Source organism: Hermetia illucens, chromosome 3 (assembly GCF_905115235.1).
Source record: "Hermetia illucens chromosome 3, iHerIll2.2.curated.20191125, whole genome shotgun sequence".
NCBI lineage: Eukaryota > Metazoa > Arthropoda > Insecta > Diptera > Stratiomyidae > Hermetia > Hermetia illucens.
The window spans coordinates 21,009,342-21,031,477 of record NC_051851.1 but is presented as its reverse complement, the minus strand read 5'-3'; the positions used below and the strand labels follow the sequence as shown (position 1 = coordinate 21,031,477).

Here is a 22,136-nt window from a genome sequence, read left to right as displayed (position 1 = left end):
CTTAAGAAGCTCATCAAGCCAAGACTGCCTAACGCAATACGTGCTGCAGGAGACTACTCACCAAAACAGTATCGTTTTAGCACCGGGTGATCTACAATTGATGTCATTGCGGAGATGGTTCAAATGGTGAAGCTGGTTGAGGTACACAGTTGCCATCGCCGGAGAGTGGTGCTCCTTGTGACCTTAAACGTAAGAAAGGCTTTTAATTTTGCGAGGTGGTACCACATACTTGAGGTACTGGAAAATCATTTCTAGGCTTCAGGCTACCTATTGCGGATATTGAGGGACTATTGAAATTAGCTACGACATCTGAACTGGACAGCACAGAATGAAGGTGATATCAGAGGTGGGTCAGGGGTCTATCCTTGGCCCGACCTTTGGATTGCCTTATACGATAGTCCGCTACGACTCGAGATGAATCGCATCTGCTCGGATACGTGGATGATGTTGCGGCACTGGTTACTGGATGCACGGTTTAGCAAGCCCAGCGCACAGATGATTGAAGGCGTTGTCCTAATCAAGGAAAAGATTCACACTCCTCCCCGTGCAGGTTGGTGAAACCATGGTTTTGTCGAAGCGGGCGGTGTAAAACGTCGGCATCATGATAGACACGAAGATGAGCTTCTTTGAGCAGGTTCGTACTACCGGAGACAAGGCTACCGCTAAAATATTTGCGATTTGTCGGCTGATGTCCAATCTGGGAGCTTAGCCAGTAGGCGTTGCTTGGTAATGAGTGCGGCCCCTTCCTCAGTAAGGAGATGTACTGCAAGCACATAATGCAAGTACATAGACAAGGCGCTCTACGAGTTATGTCCGCCAATCGTACCGTCTCGGAGCCAGGAGTAATGGTGATAGTGGGAGTTACTTCGCTGGCCTTCCATGGTACTGTGCGAAATCATATCTACCCCAGAAATAGGAAGCTGTCGCTTGTGAAGGGAGAGCCCGCATTCCCTGCGCATGGTAGAAGTCTTGGGATAGAGAGTCGAGGGATATATGGACAGTGCATCTCATCAAAAACGTGCGGCCGTCGTTAATTGAAAGTGAGGTTGGCTATTACCGAACCCAGCAACTAAGGGACATGGGTATTTTCAGTTTTACCTGCACACAATCGAGAAATTACGGTTGTTCGACTACATTTATTGAAAGGGTTTAGTGGTTGATGTCAGACACACCTTTTTCTTCTGTAAAAGGTGGGAGCGCCATTGCCATCACCTTTCGACAGATGGTTGTGAATTGTCCCAAACACTATATTTGAGGCCATGGTGTAGACCGAGGACACGTGGAGCGGAGTGGCATGTTACACTCAAGCCTTCTTAGGGCAAAAAGATGGAGGTGGACAGAAGAGATGCCAGGAGAGGTAAGACTCCCTGAGCCACGGGGTTTTATTCGTATACTGAATAGGCCTAGCCTAAGGTAATGTGTTAAACAGATCCGAGTTAGACGGCTAAACGCTCCAGTAATCCAGTAACATATCTGACACAGCAGTAAAGTACAGGCAACCCACAAACTTCCTTTCAAACGGTCGGAGGCAAAGGACTCGTCTGATGTTTTATGGAAAAATAAGCGTGCACCGAGTCGACTTGGCGGTGATGATGTGCCGCAACGTTAACCCTTGCCCACCCGAGGAAAATTCATCCACTCGACGGCAGAATTAGGGTGATGCATAATGAATTTGGACAAATTCGGTCTTCTGGGTGCGGATGGGCTCGGGGAGGATTAAATCCTCAGACGAGCGTACTGGCAAGGTAGTATACCTCCTTTCCATGAGTGTCGCCTCAAACTTTACTATTTTTAGCCCAGTTTGACGTAATGAATCTAGCAACTAAAGAGATTTCTTTGGACTTCAATGAGATGCTCTTTGCAGCTCCTCTATCAAGCTCTCGAGAAGAGCACTGGTCGCTCCACTAAGAACGAACGTTATGATTTTGTAAAGGGTTGGAAGCACAGTGTCCTTTTTTTGGGACAAGGTAGGTACCTGTTTTATAACGTGTGCCGACCGATGGTGTATATTGTTGGACCTTTTATATAAGAAATTATGCCTTCGATCAAAGCTAGCCTCTCTCCAGTTCTTCGAGCTATTTATGGTTTGTCGAGCCTTCACCAACTTCCACTATTTTTTGCGTTCCGATTTAAAAATGACAGAAAAATAAGTTTGGTGAATTCAATCATGTAATTTGAAGATGCCTTTTCCCACTCCTACTTAACTTCCCACTCTCATAAAATAGAACAGCCAACCTCCACTTTTTTTGGCCGGTGAATGATACGAAGGCCCTCTTAAAAATCCGAGACAGGTTCCCATATTTTGGTCTGACAAAGTATGGTATGGCAAGATTGCCAGGAAGTAGCCACTAGGAGCCGGGAGAGAGTTGCTGAAGGAAGGAAGTTACTAGTAGCCTGGAACTAGGGTCCTTGGATCCTTGAACTGGAAGAGGAATGGAGAGCCCGCTTCGTGGTTTGGCAGCCACATTTTCACGAGCCTGCTGTCCGCCGCAAAAAGAGTTTTTTTTCATATTTTATTACCCCCAGCTAATCACATGCTGATGCATGCTATCACATCTATTAGATTTTCCTTATCTGCAATTTCAAATGCACCGTATCCTATCCTTCCATGTCGTCCGCAATCTGCACAGTCAACGTACATACATGCTTGTGGGGACATTTATTTCGAATGCAGGGCTTTATTTTATCAAAATCAGATATCGAACTGTGCCAAAGGGAAAGCCCACCTTCCACCCACCGATCTCCATGAAAACATATTGCTGAGGTGAATTTTACGAGTTAGGACTTGGCTTCCCGAGGAGAACAATGTAAGTCCCTTCCCTAAAGCAGATACCCCCCCCCCCCCCCCCCCCCAATGCCCTCATTATAAATATCTGTGCATTCTCTGTCGAGTTGTTCGCAGTATCTATCTAAGTGCGATTCGGAATGCCGTTTAAGGAAGACTCTCGTTGTCTAAGGAAGAATTTCCTTTCGAGGGAGAAGCGTTCGAATTTTTGGAATACGCGTGTGGTTGCAGAAAAGAATGAGACTGATGCGCAGGAGGATTCGGCGTATGGTATTGGATCATTTCTTAAAATGTATCTACTTCGATCGTCCTTTCATGGTGTGAGATACGTAGTTGAAAATGAGTTGAAATTATTTGAAAGGTATTTTCCATAATAAATTATTAACCAAATATCTTTTCGTAAGGACAAGTGTGATTATGAAATGTAAGAATAAATTCGATTGCGTGGGCTCCAGAAGACATTTTCATTGGTCTGAACTTGCCTTTACTTTTTAAGAACCAGATAATATCGTGTTAAATCCTATCTAACGTGGAGACTGCGGGGACTCAAAACAAGCATCCTGGCTGACAGTGACGAAATGTATTCCCATTGAACTGGGGCTGAAAAATACACTCAAATTAATCCTTGCTGGTTACGAAAGGCTGCTAAAGTCGAAACTATATTGTCGCTTAAGCATCAACAGTACCTCGGATATGGATGACCTTCGTGGCTATGACTTTTGCCTATTAAGACGGTTTATGATTGGTTTCTGGAATGTGCTAACGCCCCTCAAAAACGGTAGCGATGGAGCTTAGAATACATGTGTCCTCCAACTCGAGCGCGAATTCCAACGATATAAGCTGGATATTTTGGGCCAGAATGACGTAAGATAGTAGGACTCTGGAGAGTGATTCTCTTCTTCTTTCCACCCTGATGTTAAGGAGCATCAGAATTATACAGTTTTATGCGCCAACGGAGATGATGCTTCCTAATTACACGCAGTTCAAGAGAGGCTTCCAAAAGGTCACATTTTGAGCGTAATGGGTGTTCTGGATGACAAGGTGTGCTCCGACGTGAGATAGGGAAACATGGTTTTGATGACCGTAACGATAATGGTGGGAGGTTCAGCAATCAAATTTAGCACATTGCAATGAACAGTAAATTTAGAAATTGTCCCCTGAATGTGCATAGCAAGGTGGTGCTGATGTCGGCCTTGAAAGGGGTGGCTTTCTAGCAGTGGATTACGTTCGCTTGGGTGTTGCGTCTGAAAGTTTTCGTAGAGTTGACAGGTATGCCCGCTAGCTTGCTGATCGGACGACAGACAGGCTGAGTAACCTGTCTGAGAACATCAACGAGCATTAGGCCGCTATCAAAAATGCTCTTTTCTTGGATACTAAGCAGATCATCGGGCACAACCCGAAGGGGCGGCATAAGACCAAGCTGACGGCAGAATTGTGGAAGCGGATCGCTGCGAATGACAGAGGATGTGACCCACACGCATTCCGATACCGTGTGAAATCCTGGATAGGTGAATTTAGAATAGGTAGATAGGTACCAGTAGCCACTCAGGAGAGCGCTGTGGTGCGCCGTTGTGACGCCACAAACTTCTAAGACCATAACTGTTGTGATGAGTGCAAGGAGACTGAGTCCAACCGGGCTGGATAATCGGAGCCATCCCGAACCATTGCCGAAGGAAAGCAGCTCTCCCACCCTGCAACTAGAGATCTCTCTAAGGCCTTCAAAAAATGGTTCACTTAGTGTCCGGTTCTAGTTAGAGCTGAGCAATCGCAAAGGCAATGCCTGAGGGTTTCCCCCTCTTCTACACACCTTTGGTACTGCGAATTGCAGAGTATGCTGAGTCTGATGGCATGCTCCCTTATAGGCTAGTGATCTTTGCAAACCGCCGTAACCTTGTATGTATTTGCACGCGTCGGTCACAAGTGCTCTCGCGATCCGGTTTTGTTATAACCGGGCCATATCCTCTTTGACTCTGCACAGGTGGTGGCGTCCATGGCTGCTAAGTAGTCCGAGTAGATTTCACCATTTGGTAGCCGCCAACGGGGCGCAGACTGTAACCACCGAAGGACTGGCAAGAGCAAAGCTTCGCTGGGCCAGTCCGGCAGCCCACCCATTTCCCTCTATGTTCCTATTATCAGGAACCCAGAGCAGGGCTGCACTGCCCCACCAACCTGGAGGATGTCGCTGCAGAGTATAAGGTCACTTAGGTTTTTCCACCGCAAGACTGAAACCGTGAGCAGTCATCTATCCGCTTACCAGTCGCATCAATATGCCAAGTCTGCTTTGCGCCTGTTCAACAGTGGATTCGGGAGCAAGTGCCGCAACGTCGTCTGCATAACCGACCAAGTGCGACTCTTCGAGCATATCAAGTTTTGGCAGACTATCATAGGAAGCGTTCCAGAGGTTCGACCCTAGAATGGATTCTTGTGCTACTCCCGGCGTGATTTCCATCCTCCTCTAGCCCTTTGGCGTCTTATAGAGCAGGGAGCGGTCTTTCAGATAGTCTCCCAATATCCGCAAGATATAGCTTGACACGTAGCTTGATTTTTCTAATGTGCCTAGCATATTTGTCCATCTTACGGAATTGAAGGCATTTCAGACATCAAGCGTTATGGGGACCACTATCCGTCGAGATCGGCGGCTGTGTGTCTCGGCTCGATGAACCGCATCTTCGACCTCTATAATAGCATCCATTGTGAATCTCCCTGCTCTGAACCTGAACTGTCTTGTCCCGCAGCGCGGATCGCTTTGGCGAGTCTACTCCTGATGAGCTCCTCTAGCACTTTCCTGGCCGTGTTAACCATACATAGCGGTCGGTATGCAGACTGGAGCCTCGGGTCTCCTTCACCCTTGCTGATCAGCAAGTCTGGCTACTTTCCAGGGACAAAGAAAAACCCCATTCTTCAAGTAAGCGTTGAACACCTCAAGTAGCAAGTCAGGCGATTGGCCCAACACCAGTTTTTAAGCTTCCGCCGGGATGCCATTAGGACCTGGCGCTTCCTTGTTTTTCATAGTGAGAACCGCTTCTTAAATTTACGACGGTGTTAGTTGCAACGCTACCACAGCGCGGAGCGCCGTTGACTGCGGCTCTGCCTTCTCCAAGAGCTTCGACGAACTTCCTGATATTCACCCTCGCATTCGACATTCCACAGGTAGGGGGAGCGTCGCGTTGCATCGATCACTTCGAACGCGATGTAATGGTGATCACTTGTCGAGAAGTCTTCTAGGACTCGTCACCCGCCCACCGATGATGCCAGAGACGCAAAAGTGATGTCCGGAAAGCTTCCTTCACAGTCTGGGCGCCGAAACTTTGGCGCGGATCCGGTGTTTAAAGCTACGTGCCCGTTTCTCGCCGCCATTTCCAGAATCCTCTGGAGTCTGACTGAGGCATGCCCTGGCATTAAAATCACCGCTTACTCGTACTATCAACCCGGCGCCGAAAGTCCGTCACCATCTCGTTTGGCGTCAGGTAAACACTAAAAAACGTTATCCCTAAACACCGGATCCAGACAAACCCGTTTCCTCGGCCTTCAGCAAGAACACGAAGTCGAAGGTCGTCCCGAACCCAGATGGCAACAGTGCCCGATAAGTCGAGATGCCATGAGGTCCTGTCCTTGTTTCGGTATTGCTCGCTAATCTGCACTAGATCAGTATTTACTTCCGCAGGGAACTGTGCTAGCAATTGCGAGCGGTTGCACTCCAATGGATGTTAATTTGTAAAATACGAATCATGCCATTCGCATTCTAGCCCTTTCCAGTTCCGCCCTGAAGATTAGAGACTGCCCTAAGCCCGCAGTGTGTGCGATGCTCTCACTAGACGCATCACGATCTCTGCAGAGAACGCAACTCTCTCTTTCCTCCTGTCCGGGTCCCTTGTGTCCATAGTCCAGACACCTATAGCACTTGGTGGGGACTATCTGCATTCGTATCCTGCATACTACCCATCCAGTTTTGATTCTCCCGCTGCTCAGTAGTTTCCTCGCATATTTCTCGGGGACTTCCACCACGACGAGTTTTTTGGCCTCGAGCATTTACAGAGGTGATTCCTATCCGGGCATTAGTTACCTCTGGACATTCACGCTTTATCGCCTCCTCCACTTCCATATTTTCTGTGAGGCAGTCAAAATTCCGGATTTCTAAAGGGCACATAGGCTCTAGGCTGGAACAAGAGCCTTCTTCCCCAACGACGACGACCCCACCACTCTTTATTTTCCGTATGGAAAACACCTTTCCTCCCTTGTCTTTGGGTTTCATCCTGTAGCGGATTCCACTAAGGATTTCCGCAAATGTTTTACCTTCCGTCGGTTTAGTGAGCAAAGCCGACGGTCTAGTCCTTCTTCGTTTCCTAGTCTTTTCGGTTCATGGCTTTTGGTTTGCAGCCTCTTTGTCTTTGGAGAGACGTGTTTTTTCCTTTTTTCCGTCTTCGCCTTCTGTTTTTGGGCCCTGGAAACTACTTCGATAAAGTCTCCTTCAGGCACGTCGTCCTCTTTCCACTTTTTCCCCAGTTCGTTTTGCAGTGGGCTATCTGCGGTCCGTTTGACGCAAGTAGTGTTCTCAGCAGGGAGTGCGGCTGTTTCTGCTCTCCAATCGTCTCCCGCTGCTCTCCACGTTCGCCTATAGAAGGAGATGCAATCCAATAGTTCCTCCGGTTCCATCAGCCCGTTTTTGACGCCTTTGCTTCACCAGTGCTTCGCATTTCCTGATGAGAATTTCCTCTTCGGCTCTAGCTAACACGGTCGACTGCACCTTCACTTAGTGTGTGTTCGAATCCAGCTGCTCAGGACTAGCGATTCTGACTGGGCTTTCTTTCGGAACAGAGGGCCTACATGGTATTGGAGTTGCCATCTCCGCACGGTCAGTCGCGCCACGTGATAAGGCTTCCTCTTTATTTGGGCGCCCCAGTGTCACATCGTGTATGTCAGCCTTCGCTGCCTCTTTCGTTGATCGCTGCGATGAATGACTCATTTTTGAACTGCGCCCAAACGCCGTTTTTGCCCCTTCCCTGTTGTTTCGTCCAGTTTTTTTTATTGGTTTATGTGTTCCTCCATGGAAAACTCACCAGGAATGGGTGTACCCTCGGAGACACAACCCCTACCCCAGTTCCCTGGGGCCTGACTTATGTTTAGCTAATCCCGGAATTCACGGATGAATCTGCGCTCGCTCGGGGCAACGCGGTCTACTAACACCGGATCAATGCACACTAGCCGACCAGGGTCCCAAAGAGGCTGGCTCCTGATACACGTCAAAAGTACCAGCTTGGCAGAGTTACGCTCACATCACCCCATCGATGTCGACAGCTCTCTGTCGACGGCTCCGGAGACTCCCAGTGTGTCCCGACGTATACCGGTCATTCGTGCTTCGCTTTCTCGAGGCTATTACCTAGGACGCAGGTATACTACCAGCTAGGGGGTCAGAACTACTTACTTGGGTACCTCGGGGGCGTCACATCCCGGATCGTAAGCGATCCGTTAAAGGCCGCTGACGACCCGATAGGGCTTTAACCTGCCCCACCATGTAATGTCTCCAGGTAGTTCCGCGGGGCATAGCGAGTGAGGGGAGGTGGTTTTAGTGGAGTAAAGTCCAACACTGTGGCTTTCGATGCTTTTGCTTTGTTTTACACAAAACCTTAAAGAGGAACTCATAGCCTAAAACAGTGGAGCAGGTGTGCAAGTTTCTCGAAAAGTCATGGAGGAAGCTGAATCATAGGCGTCGTAGACGTATTATATCCCAATCAAAGGGGAATGGCAACTAATTCCTTCCTGGTTTGAGGTAACCTAATCCAACCTTTCCCATCTGAATTTAAGTGATCTACAATGATAGCTATATTGGATGATCGAAACCCCCATAATAAAATATACTTTTTTTTTCCGACAGGTTTATCTGGGTTTGCATTATGATCCTGTCCATTTTCTTCACCGTCTATATAAGCATTTTGCTGGCAAATCGATTCAACAATTCGCCACTTCAGACCGTGATAGAAAGCATAGATTACCCTCTCGGTAATATTTTATTCCCAGCCATCACAATTTGTTTTTCCAATCGTGTGGATTGGTCGAAAATAGATGAAGCTGCAGAAATATTCATTCCAAACGGCACCAAGGAGGTGAAGGATCTATTTCAGGGTTTTACATCTAAATTGGAATCATTTGAATTTGGAAATTTCCTTCCTTTCCGAGAGTTTGAGAATGTCTCACTTGAACCTCTAGATTCAATAAATATTTCGGAACTAATGGAATTCATGAGCTATCCCTGCGAGGACCACTTTTCAGACTGCAGGATTCTCTATTGGTATGCCAAGTGTTGCAGAGATCTCATACCACAAAAATCTGAGTTTGGATTTTGTCATTCATTCAATACCAACGGATTAAATGGGAGTATATACGATTTGCCTCTAAGGTCATCGTTGGCCGGATGGGAATACGGAATAGATTTGACCGCTATTCCAGGGTCACCCGAATCCAGAGTACCAGGAAGTATTAATCCGAATGGTGTGAAGGTGAGTATCTGCATTGACCAGTTGTTTCATCCATTTGCCTGGCCAAACAGTGGATTATTTATTCCAGGAGGACATGCATTGCTTGTAAAACTGACCCCCCTTCTGTCATATGCAACCCCGTCAACTAGGCGTTATGATCCTAAATCTCGGGGCTGTATTTTTGCGGTAAGTTTCATATGTTTATTTCAACCCAAAACTAAGTAAGTTGGGCTTTTTTTCATGTACCTTAATAAGGACGAGGCTACCGACTCGAAGTACCTAAAATTACCGGGATTCGAATACTCGCGTTCTAACTGCCTCTCCGCATGCCGGCAGAACTACCTTGTGGACCGATGCAACTGCACCCTGGAAGCCTTTTTCCCAATAGGTTTGTTGCTATTCTATCCTTTTTATGGCCTCCTGTATAGTATTGCATGTTTCCTTTACGCAGGAAATTATACACCATGTAAAGCTTCGGATTTTAAATGCTTGGTCAAAAATAATCGTAGGTTGATATCTCAGGATAAACACTCAGTGGGGATACATTTATATTTGCCCATAAACATTTTATTTGTAATTTCAGATTTTTTCAACCTAGAGACATTCAAAATCGACGGCGACACCGCTAATAAAAATCAAAGTGGAATGGTATGCTTCTGTCCACCAGATTGCGAGTCTTTGGTTTATCAAGCAGAAACGCCAGAATGGCCTTATTCCGAGTAAATTTGAACTCTTTGTTTAGTTTAAGTATTTAGTTCAGATACATAGCCTTTTTTTTTCGGCGTTGGAAGGTGGAAAGGTTCAAAACCTACTGCTGGCCCCTGTCACGTAGTTATGTGAGACTTCTACTCACTAAAACCGCCTCCTTCTCATTCCACTCTCCCCACAGAACTCCACGCGGGGCTGGATCAGCTTTTAACTGCGGCTCATTATGGTTCTCTCCCTTCCCTGTTTTCGTCGTAGTTCTTCCTGCCTAAGCTGTTGGGGAATAGCTTGCAGTTCCCTTATAACCTGGTTCCAGGCATCCGTTGACTCCAGCATAAACTCCACAATGTTTTCGGGTGTTAAACGCCTGTCTGCGACCGCTTCCATTCTTGTTCGATGCGCGGTGAACCTGGGGCAATCAAGTATGACATTCTCAGCCACGTTACCAAATCTTGGGCAGCATGGTGATTCGTCGTGACCAAATCACGATAACCTCCATGTCCACTTAAGAATTGTGTTAACTCGTAGCTTAATTCGCCATGGTTTCGTTCAAACCATCTCCGAATATCCGGAATGATGCTGTATGTCCAACGACCAGTTTGGGACTCGTCCGATCGCTTTTGCCACCGTTCGATAGATTCCCACCGTGCCAGCTGCATACGTTTTGTCGTAGAGTCGCCGACTTTCCTTCGCCAAGATGTCTATGGGGAGCATCCCTGGTAGTACATATGCTGCTTCTCCTGATGTTGTCCGATATGCACTGCATACGCGGAGTGCACTTAGCCGATACGCCATTCCCAATTTTCGGCAGTTGACTTTGTTATTGAGAGCAGTTGCCCAAACTGGAGCTGCGTAGAGTAGCACGGAGCTGACTACCCTGGAGAGCAGAAGACGTCGACTTTGTCTTGACCCACCAATGAAAGGCCAGAATTTCTCAACCAGGAATTGATCTCCCATATTGCTTCATTTGCATAGATCTCGATCTCGTCTTGGTGCTTTGAAGCCAATAGTTGTCACGTTGTCCGGTAGGCGTAGCGTCAACACTCGATCGTACATAACTAACCACAGCAAGGGACCCAGGACAGAACCCTGTGGCACTCCGCAAGTTGTCGGGAATATTTTTAGCCCATCTTCCGAGTCGCAGTAAAGTCTTCCCCCAAGGACAAACTCGACCACAATGCGTACAATGTACTTCGAGGCCTGCATCTTGTCGAGTGCCTCGATGATTTTTTTCCATTTTGCACTATTGAACGCATTTTTAAGGTTTTGTGTGAAACAAAACCTTATTAGAATCGAGACGGTGTCTGTCTGTCCGTCTGTCTCTTTTTTTTTGTTTTGAGGAGGTGGAAATCCTCAAAAGACACTGGTCTGAACACACCAGCGTGTCGGATTTCTACCCACTAAAACCACCCCCGACTCCCTCCCTGCCCCGCGGAACCACCATAAGGTATTACATCACGGGGCGGAGCCAGCTCAATCTAGTTCAATCCCATTTCGCCCCCCGCGGCGCACATGACTGCGCTTTCCTCCTTTCCTTTGCCTTTCGCAATTTATCTTGAATAGATGCGATCATGGAGTTGAGCGCATCCCAATTCTCTTGATGTGCTAGCATTTTCGGCACCAGATTTTCTGGTACTAGCACCTCTCCTAGAGTCTCCTCTAGATTCCTCCTTTCTTCCACAAATTTCGGACAGTGGAAGAATACATGCTCTGGGTCCTCTGGGACTCCATCGCAGTTTGGACAGTCGGGTGAGGTCTCCAATTTAAACCTGTGAAGGTATTGAAGATATCCTCCATGTCCCGTGAGAAACTGGGTAAGATTATAATTAATCTCACCGTGTCGTCTCTCCAACCAGTCCTTGATGACAGGAACGAGCCTGTGAGTCCACCGACCCTTTCCCGAGCGTTCTCAATGCTCTTGCCATCTATTTATGGATCTCTCCCTCTCAGCGTTCTTCGTCTGCGATAAGGGAGAGATTGACTTCGCATTGTATATATTCGCCATCTCATCTGCCAAGATGTCAATCGGCATCATTCCAGAGATGACGAATGCTGCATCATCTGAGACAGTCCTGAAGGCAAAGCATACCCTCAGAGCTGTCCTCCTGTAGACTGCATTCAAATTGCTAGTGTTAACTGACATCCGCAATGCCTCGCTCCAAACTGGGGTCGCATAGAGCATGATTGAGGTCACCACCCTGGCTATAAGCAACCTAGAGGTATGCCGTGGCCCTCCCACCTTCGGCATCATCCTCGCCAGGGCCATACTGGCAGTGGATGATTTAGCACAAACATACTGTACGTGTTGCTTATAACTGAGCTTCCTGTCTACCACCACCCCCAGGTATTTGATGGTCGGTTTGGAAGTGATGATATGATTCCCGATTCTAAGACAGGCGTAATTTCTCTTCCGGCGCTTCGTGATGAGGAGCGCTTCTGTTTTTTCCTCCGCAAGCGTCAAACCAGAGCTCTCCAACCAGCATTTGACAGCACTGATTGCCTCGCTTGAGTATAACTCAGCATCTTCGAAATTCTTTCCGACAACAACCAGTGCTATGTCGTCAGCGTAACCCACCACTGTGGCTTCCTCCGGAAGGGGAAGATTAAGTACATCGTTGTACATGATGTTCCACAATAGTGATCCCAATACGGAGCCCTTTGGGACACCCGCGGAAACAACGTACTCCTGGGGTCCGTCATCAGTGTCATACCAGAGCCTCCTTTCGGTTAAGTAATATAACTATCGACGATAGCAACGAGATAGGCGGGAATATCAAGCTTCGCTAGGGATTTGCGTATTTGATTCCAATTGATCGAATTGAATGCATTTTTCACGTCCAGGGTTACTACCACGCAATATCTGCTGGTACTACCCTTTCCGTGAATTGCATCTTCGGCCAAGCCAGTAACCAATTTGATGGCATCAATGGTTGATCTGGCTCTTCGGAACCCATACTGCCGATCTGAAAGGCCGCCTTGGCTCTCAACAACTGGGAGTAATCTATTGTAGATTACCCGCTCTAACATTTTCCCCACCGTGTCCAAAAGACATATGGGTCGATATGACGATGGTTCACCTGGAGGTTTACCAGGCTTAGGCGGAAGTACCAACTTCTGTCGCTTCCAAGCCGCTGGAAATATTCCTTCGGACATGCACGCTTCGAACAACTCAGTGAACATGTCCGGCCTGGATTTCACGGCAAGCTTAAGGGCCTTATTCGGTACTCCGTCCAGTCCCGGCGCTTTATTGTCTCCTATTCTGCCGTAGATCTCCAGCAGCTCGTCTCTGGTGACTGACGGGATTGCCGTCACATTCAGGGGTGGTTGGAATGTGTCGGTGCTCTCCTCTTGCTGGGGGAATAATCCCTGGATGATTTTCAGCAAGAGGGTGGGACACGTGATCTGCGGAGATGAACGGCCTCTGAATCGTCCCATCATGATTCCATCAGCTCTCCCTCACGGATTTACGTCCGCTTCTGAGCAGAGTTCCTTAAAGCATTTCCTTTTGCTTCGCTGAATGGCGAACTTGAGGGTTTTGCAGGCCTGCCCTTGATCGACTCCACCTACCGCCCTCTGAGCCACTCTTCTGGCTCGGTGGCAGGCTGATCGAAGACCGGTCAGTTCATCATTCCACCAGTAGTTTGGTCTTCTACTGGGGAATGCGCACCTCCTAGGCATGGACGCGTCACATGCTTTGGCGATGCATTGAGCCAGATGGACGGCTCTTTCCATAGAGGCGCTTGCTTTATCAGGTTGATCTAACCACACTTCTAAGAAGCTCTCCTCATTCAAAGATTTTGCAGACCAGCCTGAAATCTTTTTCGGTATCGGGCATGATAGCTCTTTGCCCTGAGGCTCGACACGTGTCTCAAATAAGATTGCCTGGTGATCGCTGTGGGTGTAGCGTTCGCTGGCGCACCAGGACATACCACGCGCCAGCGAAGGGCTGACAAAGGTCAGGTCTACAACTGAGCCTGACCCCCCTTTCTGGAAGGTGTTTACAGCACCTTCGTTAACCAAAACTATGTCCATCTGCGCGAAAGCTTGTATTAATTGCGCCCCCTAGCATTTGATTCTCTGCTGCCCCACTCTAGGGCCCAAGCATTGAAATCACCAGCAATCACCTTTGGACTTCGTCCCCTTGCGTCGAGAACAAGATTATCAAGCATTTGCTCGAACTTAGACAGTGTCAAACTTGGCGGGGCGTAGCAGCTGTATACATATACACCACTTATTTTTGCCCACACAAAGCCACTGGCTGCCTGACGTGCAGTACATTGTATGGCCTGTCGACCACAAGCCCATATCGCCGCTCCACCAGTCGAATCTGTGACCCATATGCCACCGTGACGGTTTCTATATGGTTCACTTATGATGGCAATTTCCATCTCAGATTCGAACGTGATCTGCTCAAGTAAATCCTGAGCGACCCTGCAATGATTGAGGTTAATTTGAATAAACCTCATTTTCTCATGGCAGTGAGCGCCTTCCTAAATTTCGGACATTTACCACTTCCGGCAATATGCCGGTGATCCTGCCCCTGTTTTACTTCGCACAGTAGGCATTTGGGGTCCCTATTGCACTCTCTGGCAATATGGCCTTTCTCCCACACCTTCTGCATCGATCGGATTGATCAATGCTGTTGGTGCATGCCTTCGAGAAGTGCCCAAACATGAGACATTTAAAGCACCTTTTTAGTGAAGTCTGTTCTCTTAAACGGCAGACAACCCATCCAATCCGAACCCTTCCGGCAGCCAACAACATCTGCGCTGCCTCCGCTGGTACTCGTATGATGGCCGTTTGAGTACCACCGTAGGCTTTTCGTAAGCCCACAACAGACTCCTCGGTAAGTTCTTTCAACTTGAATTGCTCCTTCAGAGCAGTACAAATTTCACCTTTCGATGTCACTTCATCGAGGTCCTTACATTGTATATAGATCTCATGTTTTTGGGCACGCACTGCGGCATTCTCCCCAAGGGAGTTTTTCACCTGAGTGCGAAAGTCATCAGTTTTGCCAGCGGTGGATCTCTTTTCAGCTCGAACATGAGATCCCCTTTCTGGGTTCTTCGCCATACATGTGAATGGAGGGTGCAAACTTTTTTTCACAGAATGTAGCCATGTGGGGTATCAAATGAAAGGGCTCATTTAGTACTTTTCGAAACTGGTTCAATTTGTGATATTGGGTGAAACATAGGGGAGTGAGGGCTCAAAATATGACCCTCAAAAAGTGTAACAGGTCTCGTTCTCAGAACCTATGCAACCGAAAAATCTGAAAAAAATCACAGTGGTGCAGCTCTACGAAATCTAGGCATCAAAATATATCCGGTTCCGATATCTGCACAAATAAAGTTAATAATAGTATATTTCCACATTTTAGAAATTTACCCGGCACCCCCCTTATGTTCATCACAGAAGTACAAAATTTGGCATGCGTATAATGAAGAACATAATGCATAGTTTGGTCAAGTTTGAAAAAAATCCATCTACCTTTATACCAACCTTTATACCCGAAGCGCGAGCTCCCGGTATTCCGATTTGTTTATGTCTAGGGTTATTACTGCACAGCATTTTCCTTTTACTATTGCAGCCTGAGCCAAGCCAGTCAGCTTGCCGATTGCGTCGACAGTTGATTTTGCCTTACGAAATCCGAATTGTTTGTCGGAAAGTCTCCTTCCTTTTTCGCAATAGCGAGCAGTCTGTTATATATTACTCGTTCAAATAGTTTGCGAATGGTATTGACCAGGCATACATGAGGAGGGGTTACCGAATCGTTTACCTACCTTTGGAATGAGTATTAGCTTTTGTACCTTCCATTGCTCGGGGAATTTTCCTTCCCTAAGGCATGCCGTGAAAACTTGGGCAAACATACCTGGCGCTCTCCTGGCAGCTACTTTCAGGGCAATGTTAGGGATTCCATCCGGTCCTGGAGTCTTTTTTTCAGTCAATCTTTTTGCTGCGTCTAGAACCTCCTCATTTACTACTATCGGAACTTCGTTGGAATTTAAATGTACTGCAGGCAGACTCGTACCGTTCACATCCACTGGGAATAGAGTCTTCACTATATTCTGCAACAACTCTGGGCAAGTAATTGGTGAGGAGCGCTTGCCTTTTAGTGATGACATCACCGACCTATATGCGCCACCCCATGGGTCAGAGTCAGCTTCAGTACACATCCGCTTGATATGTTCGGATTTGCTCTTTGCGATAGCTACTTGCACTCCTAGCTTTGAGGCACTTTTTCTGGCATTCCTAAATTTCGGAATTCCACCAAAAATTAGGATTTCGTCCTCGGAAAGTGCTACGTCGAGGCATAGCAGCATCGCATGCCCGCTGCAATTTTTCCACGACCTGTGAAACTTTGTTTTGTGCGCTTCCCGATAGCAACGTATGTTATCTTCCAGAAGTACCTCCTTGAACATTTCTGCGTCGAATCTCTTAGTTACCCGGCTCATCGTTATTCGTTTTAATGGCTTCAAATTATTCCTTTGGGAGGTTTGAAAGATGATAGCCTGATGATCGCTGTGTGTGTACTCCTCGCTGACACGCCACTGCAAGTCTCTGATTAGAGTATCACTGACGGAGGTGAGGTCTACCACCGATTGCAATTCTCCCCTCCGGAATGTGTTGGCTCACCCAGAGCAAGTACCACGTTCAAGCGCGAGAATGTCTCCAGCAATATTCGTCCTCTTGCGTTAAAGTCGCCGGGATTGTAGCGACTTGCACTGAAAGATAGTTTCTCCAGCAATGACGTGAATTCCTCTAATATGAGGCTCGGTGCTGCGTAACAGCTGTAGATGTAAATCCTTCCAATCTTGGCACGGGTGAACCCGTCCTCTGGATGTTTTTTCGTATCTACTATAGCTTGGCTTCCGCAGCTCTGTATCGCCGCCTTACTGTTTTTATCTGCTATCCACACTCCGCTATGCAGATTTTCGTATTGTTCAGATACAATCGCAACGTCGACGTTGTTCTCGAATACGCTTTGGGAAAGTAGGTCTTGGGCCGCTCGACAGTGATTCAGATTGAGTTGCATAAACTTCATTTGGCCTTATTTATGAACGCCTTTCTGAACACTGAGCATTTACTGCTTCCTGCAATGTGGGTGCTGTCACTATTTTTTGCTTCCAGGCAAAGTACGCACTTGGGCATTCCGTTGCAGTCCTTTGCCAAATGGTCTTGTTCTCCACATTTGCGACACAGATTTGATCTGTCCTGCGAGCTAGTACAAGCATTTATGCACTGGACTCTGTTAGATACATAGTCTGCAATTCACGTTTCAATGCAGGACTGTGTTTGACAATTTTTAGGCTGGAATTCATATGGCAGAGGAAGAGAGAGAAAGAGAGTTGATTGGAGAGTCTAAATTTAATGCAATTGACAGATGAAATCTTTGAGAAACGGCGGATACGGACACTTTAGTCTCTACCACTACCTATACATATTATTGCGAATGAGGTGGGCAAAGAGTATTGCGCACCACCAACAACAAGACGGTCATCGTAACCGAAGTATCGAACTCCAGCAATGGTTACTCGATAAACTACCTTTTCTCTCTTTGGGACATTTTTTTACATCAGACCAGCATTATTTCAGGGAGACTCCATCTCTAAGCACATTCGTAGTTATTTGAAGGGTTTTCCCTTCCTTCGCCGGATTCCTACTAGGACTTGGTCTAACTCGCTGTTTCCTGAACTATAGATGAAGGCGATTGACGATGGCGGTTCCTTTTCCATAATTTACATTTTATTTTCTTCTTTCCAACTCCTTCGCCATCTTTTATTATTATTCTGTTAAGGGAAAGTCGCACCGCGTCCTTGAAGAACTAGGGTCCCCCATTTACTGGTTATAATGTACCTATTGATCATAGTATCTTAAGCAGGCCTGTAACCGTTAGGAACTTTAGTATGTTCCCCACTTCCAGATCTTTCAGCTTTGCATCTGGTATTAAGTGTTCTCCCAGATGCCTGGACCTACTTTCCACAAGTGCCGAACACTGTCCCAGGACGTGTATATAGGTTTCGTCCTCTTCCTCACAAAACCTGCAGGCAGTGTCCGTAGATATCCCTAGCTTCCCTAGGTAATAGTTCAGCCGACAATGACCAGTGGGAATTCCCCCAATGATTCGGAGGTTCTTTTTGGTGAGGTTTAAGCAATCCTTTGTACTCATCGTTTCGTATCCCCCAATAAGCACCCTGGACTGCTCCATCCCTGGTAGGCCCGCCCAGTATAGTTTCCTCAACCGATTCTCTTCATTTCTTAGATTCATAGCCATGAAACCGTTTCCGATTCCACAGAAGGGTTCTGGCCCGTGTAAAGACGTCCTTGCTCCCTTCTTGACTAGTTCGTCCGCTGCCTCATTGCCTTCCAACCCAGCATGGCCTGGAACCCAAAGTATCCAGACTTTTTGGACGAGCCGAGTGTATTCAGTCTCTCAAGGCATTCCCATACCAGTTTAGAGTTCACCTAGTTCGAACTAACTGCCTTGATTACTGCTTGGCTATCGGTGAGAATAGCAACGTTCTGCTCGTTGTGGTTCCTTTGGAGATTAAAGGAGACACATCTGTCTACAGGATATATTTCCGCCTGGAATATGCTAGTGTACCTGCCCATTGGCTCAAAGTATATTTTCCTTGGACCAATGACACCGGCACCCGCTCCCTCTGCTGTGAGGGATCCGTCAGTGTACCAAGTAATCAGTTGCTGGTTTAAGTCGTATGTCGCAGCCACGCTCTCCCAGTTTGCCTTGTTACTCCAACGTGTTTCAAACTTCTTATCGAGGTGAAACCTCGTTGTCATGTTGTCCCTCGGTATCAGTAATTCGGGATACCGCCTAGAAGGAATATCAATCTTCCTGCGATTTAGGTAGCTCCCCGCCTCACTCGTACTACCGGCGATCCTGAATATTGATCTCCTTGCCTGCATCTGTATGTGCAGATGGAGAGGGGATAATCCCAGAAGCACCTCCAGAGATGCCGTTGGGCATGTCCTCATTGCCCTACTGATACACACGCAACCCAGCCTTTGGAGTTTATGTAATTCCCTGGCTTGTGTGCTGAGTTCGGTTCTTTCTGCCCAGATTGCCGCTCCATAGGTAATCATTGGCCTTACTATTGCAGTATATATCCAAAGTAGTATCTTCGGGTTGCAACCCCATTTTTTTCCTCCTATGGATCTGCAAGTCATCAGAGTCCTCGTGGCTTCCGTCAAGTGTTTCCGACATGTGTCTTCCAGAGTAATTTTTGGTCTAGCGTAATTCCCAAATATTTGACCTGGTGTCGCTGCTTCCCCAGACTTCGCCGTGGGCGTTGGTATCGCAGCCGAGAAGAAGTGGTAACGCCCTCTCCTCGCAATACTTCGTCAGTTTTGCGACTTCTTCCGGTGGAGCCCGACTCTCGTCTCCTGGGATGTATCCCGATGCCACAACTGCCTGTCGAGTGCTCCTCCCGGCTTCCAATGAGACTTGGATAGCCACACGGTCCCCGGTTAAGACCTCGAAAGACATATGTATTTTAAATTACGTTTAAGAATTATGCAAGCTCTTGGTTTTTCACAGGAGGAGTCCCAAATTACCTGCATGTCTCCTCCTTGCAGACAGCGAATCTGCCCCCGGTACACCCAGGGCTCCTGAGCCAGCACTATTCCAATGTTCTCCTTGGAATTTGCCCTTGCAATCACTGCAGATGCAGCTCTCGCATGGTGGAGGTTTATCTGGGCTATCTTAGTGCTGGCCATTGGTTCCGTTATTGTTTGGATCTCTTCTCCACTGTCGGAGTGTCACCCTCCTCCTCCGATATGGCGCGTTGCTGTCCACCCTGAGCCCTAGGAGTCCTAGGTCTAGGTCGTCCAGCTTCTGCTCTTCACTAGGCAGCAGGTCTATTTTCCTGGTTGATCCAGTCCTTCCCGCCTCAATGGCTTTCGATACTTCTTCAGGGAGCTCGGTAAGTTTTCCACCCAATGCCTCCTCCGAGGTCTCTTTCCTCGGCTTTTCCCTGTGCACATGCACGGGTATGTTGCCAAATCGGTAGTTGATATGACAACTCCGACGTTTAATTGCCCCCAGGGATCGGTCATCTACGCCGATCGTGAGGAGTTTACCCTTGTCCTCTACCTTGCTTCTGAAGACTCTCCATAGTCGAGTATGAAGATCTTCATTCTGAGCAATTAGGAGGCTCATAAGGTTTTCCGTTTCTATTGCCACGGCCTTTGGGGGAAAAACTATCACCATGTGTGCTCCTGGTATATCATCCCCAGCACATGTTGACAGTTCCACCCCTTCCCGGCGTGGCAATCTAGGAACTATGGTTCTAACCCATTCTGCGGTGTCCTCTGTCGCGCAGTCCACCAGTATAAGGCCTAGTCGAAAGCGTATTCCGGTGAACACCAGTTTCGACGTCCAACCCTTGATCATTTGCTTGACGACAAGGTCCTCAATGATTTCCTGCTCCTCACGAATCAGTATTTGCTCGGGAAACCTTTTTGGCAGTATGGCCAGTCGAATGCTCTTGACCGCACTAGCATAGCTAATGGCGGGCTTCCTGGGTCCTGCCTTCATTCCTGACCTGCCCGGGTTTTTCCCCCCTTGGTTTCAGGTTTGGATTTTTTGGGAGCATTCCCTTCATGCGGGCTGATCTCTGCTGCTCACCGCTTTCTCGGCTCCGTTAGAGATGGCTTAGGTCTGTCCTGAGTCTTCTTAAGGGCCTCTTTTGGTTTCAGGCCTTGCTTCAGATAGCGCAGGTACCATTTAACACCGGCACCACTGAGACCTGTCTCCTTCCTGAAGTCTGTTATATTTATCTCAGACGTGCTTTTGATGGTCCCTGCTCTTTGAGCACTGGTGTTCGTTGGCTGTTGTCCACGCAGTATACCAATGCTCACCCTGGATCCACTGCTTTCCATAATTTACATTTTATTTTCTTCCTTCCGACTCCTTCACCATCTGTTACAAAGCAGGAATGTAGTATGTCTGTAAATGTAAATATACATGTAAGCCCGACTTGGAATGCTGTTTAGCCTTATGGACCTGTTTAATTGTCAGATCGGTCAAATGCAACTACCCTAGAATAATATATCTGCCCATCGGGAATGAGTTCCTGGTACAATCTTTCTCCCACGCGAGAAAGCCCAAATGCTTTGTATATAAATAGGGAGAGTGTTGTTAGCCAATGGTTCTTACACGCCACCGCAGCATCTCAGGGAGCAGGTGGGGAGAGTGCAGGAACTTTGCAGTCTTGCAGATTACTCACTGAGAAAGCTATCCCCATACCTGACAGCCAGGGATAAAATGCAAATCCACTTAATAAGAAGGAGATACTTGAGGTCCGGTACGGATAACCGGCGGGAGTCATCTGACTTGGTGGCTGGGTCCGTAATTGCGCTAGTCGTGGGACAGTTCGACGTCTAGGGGCAACGACGACCAGGAGCATTGCTAGTCTCTAGCAAGTATTTCTGGCTGTCCATGAGGCTCTCTGTCGAAAGTGAATTCCGTGTTTTGGTGTTCCCGGCACCATCATCACAGACAGGGGAATGCAATTTGAATCTACTCTCTTGCTGGAGCTTGAAAAGCCATTATGGCTCGCAATGAGCCTTTCTGGACGCCGGTCTTGTCTTTCGTTTTGCTTGGAGGCCATACAGAACGAAACAACCGTTCAACCGTCCGCGAAGAATTTGCTGGCAGCCCTGCGGAGCTGGTATACGGGGGGAACCTTCGACTCCCTGCTGAACTGGTCCTCGACAAAGAAGACGGCCTTGGAAAGACCGGATTGTTGCGCCAAATACGAGAGGCCGTTTCCAAATTAAAGTCACCTCCGCCATCTCGTCATATGCAGCCTGCGATCCTCATCCCTGGGGAACATTTTGTAACCCCTTTCTGGTGAGGGCTGATGCCTTCGGGAAGCCGCTGCGGTCACCATACGAGCGTTAGGAGCACTCGCTCAATTTGGACGTACGTCGGTGGCACGCCCAAATGGATCTCCTTGGACAGACTGAAGCCTTTCTTCCAGCAAGCAGGGGGCACTGGAAGAAAGCGAAAACGCTGAGTTGGTTTTAATTAAACCAACACAGTAGTAGGTATCCTTTAACCTTCAGATTGAGTTTATAGGGTAGAGCAGCCTTTACTGACGTTTAGGTAGACACCCCTCATGGTGTTGAATCGACTTTGGGTTGGCCAATATTTG

At 47.6% G+C, this 22,136-nt stretch overlaps 1 protein-coding gene across 1 annotated transcript in view; it reads left to right on the top strand.

The window, feature by feature from the left end:
- The window catches only part of LOC119650900 (pickpocket protein 19-like), a 40,215-nt gene that overhangs the window by 10,899 nt on the left and 7,180 nt on the right, over positions 1 to 22,136 (top strand). The window contains exons 2-5 of the mRNA XM_038054080.1: positions 8,658 to 9,279; positions 9,514 to 9,646; positions 9,710 to 9,763; positions 9,842 to 9,977. Of these exons, the coding sequence (XP_037910008.1) occupies positions 8,658 to 9,279; positions 9,514 to 9,646; positions 9,710 to 9,763; positions 9,842 to 9,977 (945 nt within the window). The remainder of the gene's footprint in view (positions 1 to 8,657; positions 9,280 to 9,513; positions 9,647 to 9,709; positions 9,764 to 9,841; positions 9,978 to 22,136) is intronic.